The sequence below is a fragment of the Priapulus caudatus genome, unplaced genomic scaffold (genome assembly GCF_000485595.1).
Source record: "Priapulus caudatus unplaced genomic scaffold, Priapulus_caudatus-5.0.1 Scaffold7, whole genome shotgun sequence".
Taxonomy (NCBI): Eukaryota; Metazoa; Priapulida; class Priapulimorpha; order Priapulimorphida; family Priapulidae; genus Priapulus; species Priapulus caudatus.
This window is the reverse complement of record NW_014577068.1, coordinates 1,480,130-1,488,418: the sequence shown is the minus strand read 5'-3', so window position 1 is coordinate 1,488,418 and position 8,289 is coordinate 1,480,130. Positions and strand designations below refer to the sequence as shown.

At 40.7% G+C, this 8,289-nt stretch overlaps 1 protein-coding gene across 1 annotated transcript in view; it reads right to left on the bottom strand.

Moving 5' to 3' along the window:
* LOC106805748 (ubiquitin carboxyl-terminal hydrolase 25-like) overlaps window positions 1–8,289 on the bottom strand; it is a gene marked incomplete at its 3' end in the record, with an annotated part of 41,707 nt that overhangs the window by 25,425 nt on the left and 7,993 nt on the right. Inside the window, 5 exon segments of the mRNA XM_014807467.1 lie at window positions 593–682; window positions 1,093–1,255; window positions 2,154–2,395; window positions 4,870–5,052; window positions 7,075–7,166. Of these exon segments, the coding sequence (XP_014662953.1) occupies window positions 593–682; window positions 1,093–1,255; window positions 2,154–2,395; window positions 4,870–5,052; window positions 7,075–7,116 (720 nt within the window).

Sequence of the window (8,289 nt, the reverse complement as noted above, 5' to 3'; positions counted from 1 at the left end):
TGGTCTCTGTCTCCTGTCTCCTGTCTCTGTCTGCTGTCTTCTGTCTCTGTCTCTGTCCGTCTCTGTCTGTCTCTCTCTCTCAGCTCTGCTCTCTACTCTCATCTTGCCGCGTCTCTCGCTCTCTCCGCTCTCTGGCTCATTCGCTCACGCTCTCGCTCTCGGCTCTCCTCGCTGCTCACGGCGTCTCCTCTCGCTCTCGCATTCTCGGCTCAGTCGCTCTCGCGTCTCAGCTCTCTCTCTCTCTCTCTCTCTCTCTCTCTCTCTCTCTCTCTCTCTCTCTCTCTCTCCGGTGTGTTGCAACCATGTGTTCAAACATCCACTGTAACCAGCCACTCTCCCTACCACAATGCCTCACTCTCTCTCTGCACCGCTTAAACCTTTCACAACACTACCCCTGTCCCCCCCCCCCAACAGCTCTCGCGGATGAGGTTTCCACTCACCAAAACACTCCATCTAAGCTTCCATTGCTCTCCCAGTTGAGACACCGACTCACTCCAACACCACCCACAAATTTTTTTCCTCCGCACTTTCCTGGATGAGACCGTGAATCCCCAAGATCACATAGTACAATGAATGTATCAGATAGTTGTACCTTCGTGATTGTAATCGCAGTTTCTGCATCATTGTTTGGAGAGCTATAACGCAGCACTAGGTTGCGAAAAGCTGGCAAGTGAAACAGTGACTGAAAAAAATGAAAATTCATCAGCAAATTACCATGGAAGAATAAATATTCAACCTTTCTAAGCAGTGGAATTTATACAGAGATGAGTTCACATTTAAGGGAAGATCAATATTACAATGATACAAATGAACCAAGAAAAGACATCTTTGGTCTTGATTAACAAGCATGTGACCTTGCAAACTACAAACTACAACCTGCACTTGAATAATAAGGGCCTACACAAGGAAAATACAAGGCAAGTGGGTGACAAATTTCATTAATAAATCCAGCTCAGGTCATTGCATTCGGCAAGACGAGTGTGCCATAAATTCTATTGATAAATCCAACTCAGGTAATCTGCCTTTAGCACAAGCACACATGACTTCAACTAGTAGCCTTGCCTACACTGTCAGTACGTCTCCCGCTCTCACCTGTATGACTACAGAGAACCAGCAGGTGTTGCCCACATTCTTGAGGCCGACTGGCCAGCCTTTCACCCGCTTCCTCTCGTGTGGGTTGATCGGATCAACGAACCACTCGCCTCGTTTGCGCTTCATGCCACCCTTGCTCTCTGCTAGACTCTCCTCAAGGGCCCTGCACTCAGAGGAGATAAGCTTTATTAGACATTTTCCATGTGCACCCTCCCCTGTCCCACTTTCATAACTCCAGAGGATCATGAGCAGTGAGACTTACAAGTATAGAATAACGTACAGTAGACCCTGCTATAATGCACCCCGCCATGACGTGAATTAGGATAGAACACGACCATCACTAAGACTCCTTTTTCTCCTTTTTTCCTTTTTCTCCTTCTTGCTTTTATTATATTTTATGTGTACGTTGTATTTTTACGGGTATCTTGGTTAGAACAGGGTGATAACAGTATAGCTATCATTGTTTTAATTAAAAGGTTAAATTTCCCTCTAGTAATGAATACTAGACTGTAATTAAAACAATGATAGCTATACTGTTATCACTCTGTTCTAACCGAGATACCCGTAAAAATACAACGTACACATAAAATGAACTTCACAGTTCTTGTGAGTGACCCTTAGTTATTAGAGATTGATTGTACTTACCCTCATTTTCTATGCTGCTTTTTGTGGTTATAAATAGATAAACTATTACATGTTCCTAGAGATAATGTTGGTAAATGTTTATTAATACGTAATATTATTAATGTTCATAATTATCCACGTATCAATAGTAAAAATGGTTTTTGAGAATTATGTGATGCCATGCAAACTATTCCACTATTGATACGTGGATAATTATGAACATTAATAATATTACATATTAATAAACATTTACCAACATTATCTCTAGGAACAGGTAATAGTTTATCTATTTATAACCACAGCATAGAAAAACAGGGTAAATACAATCAATCTACATATAAGGGTCACATACAAGAACTGTCAAGTGTCATTTATAGATAGGTGTTCATTCTAGATAGATGACCACTAACACAGGTTTAAATGTACAAGGTAAGCACCTGCTGATGTGTTGTTCCTCGGTGCTGACTGGAATCGGCAAGCTTTCACCTTGATCGTGTGCCTTGTACTTCTCTGCGTGGTCTTTCAAACTCAATGCTATAGCCTTCTGAAGGTCGTCTTCTGGGTCACGCACAGACTCCGATGTGTCGCAGGTTAGATCGATCACCTGATTGTTCTTGGTTGGCTTAGCCTTTAGAGCAACGATCCCATTTGGACCGTTTTTACTCGCTGTTTCTGGAACCTAAGAGCATACACAGCAGTGAGTAACTCATACACTAAATTTACTCAGGTGTACTCGGCAACATTTCTGCACATTCTCAGGTAAAAACTCGTCACTTAGTCATTACTCTGTAATCCAAACAACTATTGTACAATTAGGGGATTACACGCAAGTGTATCCATGATTGCTATTTAAAGTTATCACTAAAAGACATTGTGCTTTAAGACAAAATAACAATTATTAACTAGTTCCTAAATGAAAGTGTCGATGACACTGTAGCTCACCACAAAAAAAGGACACAAATGAGTGAGTGAGAAGAAGTGTTAGTTTTAATTGAGCAACCATCGACGTACATTATAGAAACGAAGAGTATATATGGGAGAACTCCCGTTATATACTCTTGATAATAATATGTGTAATTTTTCATGTGAAAATAAATGTTTGAGATGTGAAAGTCTGAGATGTGGGCGAGTGATGACGTTACACCTAAATGATCGCCATTTAACGTTTTTATAATATTCAGATTTAGGCACTGCCTAAAAGCGAAGCTCCCGATGTGTAACGTGTAAGATTGAGAGGATACGCTTATTCCACGTAGCTTCTATATACCACGTGACAATGGTGTTTCCCTGCCCATAACACAACTTTTGTCAAAGGTTAATTGGTTGCATGGAAGTGTTTACTTCGTATGAGTTTTTCTAGGTGGTAGCACACGGTTGCCATCTGTATATCGCAATAATAATTTATAAACCAAAATGAATCACAATTTGTGACGGTAGATGGCGCTATACCTGCTTTGATGTTTCTTAGCGATGGCGTTCGAAATAAATAGGTTATGCTGCGTTCCGACATGTTTTGTAAAACTTTACTCTAATATAGACGTTTTATCGGCAGGGTGGAGAGGAAATACCAATTTTGCATTAAAGATATTGTCAATGAAATCTTGTAAAATGAACCAGACGAGTGTGACACCACAGACTGTTATCTGCGTGTCTATAACAAAATATGCTATATAATTGCCAAATGCTACCTAATTTCCATAATTTTTTTTTAAATATCAAAACCCCTAGCCCTTATTCATTCACATACCAAAAATGAGCAAAATCCGTTGAACTGACTAATGGCAATTCCCATTTTTGCCAAAAAATTGCCGTGGCTCGAAAGTACGTCGACTGGCAGGCTCCAAAATAGGACGTTCAATATGGGAGCATAGCAGTAACAACTATACCCAATTTCAAACACGTGTGTCAAACGGTTCGTGAGTTATCGTTGACCGTAGCCAAATGTTGACGGAAGGACGGACGGACGGACGGACGTACGACGGACAACGACCCATGGCAATAGCTCATCTTGACGATGTCAAGGTGAGCTAAAAACCTGCGGTTGATTACCATCGTGAAAAATATCCATGCGAGTTAGTTCGCATCCACCTGTACCACTACAACTCCACTGATAGCATACTGGTGTGAAACGATGTCAGCACTACAGGGCGTCAAGTGACAAGTGACGCTCAAAAAATAGGAAAATAGGAATTTCAGATGTGAAAAAATAGGAAGAAAATAGGAATTTTGGTGAGAAAATATATGTTAAATAGGAATATTTGTTGCGTTAGATGGCCTCCCAACACCCCTACAGCCATCCCGATCCACCACAAATGGTTTTATTAATATACATATTTGGAGTTACATCACATGCGAACAATATTTTGAGGTTTTAATGAGAAATGCATGTTAAAATTGATAAGCAGTTTATACATGCATAAGCACCCATACATGTAGACTACTCCAAAATAGTATGACGTACATATATACATGGGCGGATCCGGCTTTTTGAAAAAGGGGGGGTCCAGTAAGAAATAAAGGGCACTTTTATAAAAACGTGCCAAAGGCAGCTTATGCGACGTGTCTAAGGCACGTTGCCACTTAGGGGGGGGGGGAGGGGTTAGAGGGACCTCCCACAAGAAAAATGTTAAAAATTTGTGCATTCTGAGAGCATCTGAGCAGTAATTTTGATGTCTATAATGCAAAATGGAATTCCAAAATTTCAGGCAAAAAATTATCTTTTATGTGTTTTCTCTTTTTTGGGGTAAAAAAGAGGGGGTCCGGACCCCCTGGACGCCCCCTCTGGATACACATACCACATCTAACTGAGAAACAACTTTACTGAAATAAAATATGTGATAGTAAAGAGTATATTACATTAATTTAAAGTAAGGGGTGGGGGTCCTCCCCCAGAAAATTTTTGAAAATTGGGTCACCTGAAATGTAAATTCCTGCATTCTGAAAAGGATACATACAATTCTGGATTCAGAAAAATAAAAAGCCCTCAAAAATAGGAAAAAATAGGAATTTGTCCAGAAAATAGGAGAAAATAGGAATTGCCCAGAAAATAGGAAAAAATAGGAATTTGTCCAGAAAATAGGAGAAAATAGGAATTGCCCAGAAAATAGGAAAAAATAGGAAAAAATAGGAACTTGACGCCCTGGCACTAGGTACCTGAGCGGTGGGTGGCACCATCTGTCCGTGCTCGTCCACTAGAAGGCTGACGGCTCTCTCGAGGTCGTACTTGCCCTCAGTGTTCTTGCATGCCTCCATGGCCGTACCTATCACAGAGACATCCTCCACTCCCGTGATCTCCTTCAGCTGGTTTAGCACCCGCTCTGCTTCGTGGCTCATCTGCTATTAATATATGCAAAGTGTCGACGAGAAATCAGCAGAGAATCAGGAAAAGTGTTGAGACTACATCAATAAAGGTCCCGCAACATGACACTTCTATAACTATTACCATAGTTACGACTGCTATCACTACTTCTAGGACATTTACAATTGACTCGAAATTGAAGGTCTTATTTTGCCCACCATTAACTTGCACATCCTTTCTCATAATTATAATATAATTCATTATAACATAACAATATATAATACGATTAGGACAGTGTGTAAAATAATCATATATGAAATAAAGATTTTTTAAGATTTAACAAGAAGGAATTAATTAAAATTTATTTTGATTTTCAACTGTTAAGAGCCATTGATTCCCTCACCTCACATACAGTTTGTGCACTTGTCATAATAATGATAAAACTAAATGACAGCTAGGAAATATTATAAGAACATGTCCAGACTAAAAATTACCACTCTACACTGTTTAATTATGATAGGGGCACATCTGACTTGGGGTAAGAACACCTGTCCTAGACGTGATACGGCCATGATGCCGAGGCGTGCCGAGGATTGACACTTTGTGTCTTCCAATCACAGCCTACGCCGCACCTCTCTATAATATAATATAAGGTGGGGACCCATCACAGTACCAAATCGCCGATCTCAGGAACTAAGGCATTCTGCTAGGCTAGAACGATTTCCTACGATAGAGTTTGGCACAAAAACGAAAATAGCATGCCGTTTAGCGCACTGCGCTACGTCCTTCTGTTGCATTTTGGCATCTCCGTAATCAGAATAAGCCCCGCCTTCTTCGTTGATGGGCATGAATGGGGCGTCAACGACGTGACCCGTTACTGCATGTAGGTGTTTGGCGAGACTGTTTGCTTTTCGTAAATAATGAAAGGCCCGGCCGATGCATTTCGCACCGAAGTGGAAAAATTAGGCATTTTTACCCACTTTCGGAAGTAAACGAAGTGCGTCATTCATTGAACATTGAGGTTTTTCTTAAAATTAAATAATTCCAAAAATCCCTAACTGCGCTACTCGATTGTTTTAGCCAATGAACGTAGCTGTGTTTGTGACGTCTTGCCCTCGCGCTTTATGCTTAGCGGGCCTCGAAATGGATATCGGAGGCAGGCACCTCGCAACCCGCGTGTTTGTTTACATATATTATAGCTTTGTGACGTACGGTGTTCGAGAGTTCTGCGATGATAACCTCGCAATTTCTCACATTTCTTAAGGTGCATGGAACATTTTACCAATTTAGTGGTGTCAGTTAGTCACGGATATGTCACAACAGTAAGTACTAACCGTATATGTTTCACATACGTTCACCTATTTTGCACACAGGCGGTCGATCATTGTGAAAAATTGTGTGAAGATTTATTTTTATCGAGACGTTCCAAGCCGCCTGTGGTACAAAGATAGAGAGCATGGCGAGATTGACAACTATGTAGCGTAACACATCGGCTTTGCTCTCACAACCATGCTCTCTATCCTTCAGCCCTTTCATCAGTCTTGTACGTCAATGCGCGTGCGCCAAGAGCCATAAACTCAACACAATTTCATCTCTGTTATTGTTTACGCCTGAATGCATGATTGATCAGGGAGGGGGTGCATGTAAGAAGGAGTCATTTTCTTTGGGGTACCGAAAAACACAATTCCACTTGACAATTTCATGGGCCATTTCAATTGGAAGCTCTGCATAATGGACCCCCAACAAGCCCTTTGACTGACTAGTCAAGAAATTCAAAGGTCTGTATATTGCTCTTATTTAGCCGCCGATAGTTCTTATTTAGAACAAAGTCTTCATTGTTATCTTCTAAAACTACAGACCATCCGCTGACCGCTGTGGAGACATGCGCCGGGCCTCGAATTTGGTGCACGTCTCCACTGCGGACAGCGCTTCATACGTGAACATCCCCGCGGTCGCGTGCGCATATCCCGCGGAACTGCGCATCTCATCCGCGCGGAGCGCTCGGGATCAACAGCAAAGCTGTGCCACGCAATCTTGTATCATGTCTCTAGATTTATTACCAGTCTATGCAGCCCACGAAGAGGTGGTTCCTCAACAGTCATCGTAGATGGCAGCACTTTCTCTCACTCCTGCTCCAGATCTCAACCTGTAGCTGGGAATAAAAAAACAATAAGACACTGCATTAATGAATAACTATCACCCACAGAATGACACTCCATAAAATAAAAATAGTTGGTGCCATTTCTTATATCTTGGAACACTGATTTAAGTTGTGATGTTGCAATTGACATTTTTACTTTTAGGTAGTTTCCACCAGGAATTTATTGTTTTTAACAATTAAAACTCCTCCAAGCCTGGTGACTAAAATGCGGAGTATTTTACTAACCCCATTATCTTGTAATTTATTAACTTTTGATACCACGACTGATCTGATAAGACACAAATAACATTCAATTTAAAATATTTCCCGGGTGATATACACCAGCCTGTGCAACTCTGCAAAGTACCATGTTAATATTATAGGTCCAGTCTTTCACTACACAGTTGCTATGAAATTGTTTACAATAATATGATTACAATAACATATATTTTACTTTTAATTAACTATTATTTAATTAAGCCATACATCTAATTATTTTCTTCTGATAGTAATACCGATAATGTTCCTACCACAGTCTCAAACTAACGTAACTAAAGGGTGACTATAACCACTAGAATACTATTTTTGCCAGCTTGAAAACAACCCCATGTAGCATTTTATCACACTGAAACAGTGCATTTTCAAGTTCCTATTGAGATCGAAAATAGTCCACCATAACAGCATTCAGCACTCACTTGTAAAAAGTTTCTCCATTGATCAGCAGCAGCAATACGAGAGTAATGGTAAATGCTGATGCAAAAACGCAGTGTGTGCTAACGAATTGGTTTGGCTGGTGTTTCCTGACACCACAACTTATGTAAACAAGTAAACCAATGGGGTTAGCCGCTAGAAACAGTTGCCGCTGGAGGGCAGCACATCTGCAGAGGTGAAGATTATCCGCGTACCCATATGCACACCCGGGATAGAGTGGGGGAAGTGGGTGTTTATTCTTTTGTGTGTGCTGAGGAGTTATGTAATATGTTTATTGAGATTCACGGTGATATTAGTGGTTCATATGTGAAGTGGGTGTTTATTCTTTTGTGTGTGCTGAGGAGTTATGTAATATGTTTATTGAGATTCACGGTGATATTAGTGGTTCATATGTGAAGTGGGTGTTTATTCTTTTGTGTGTGCT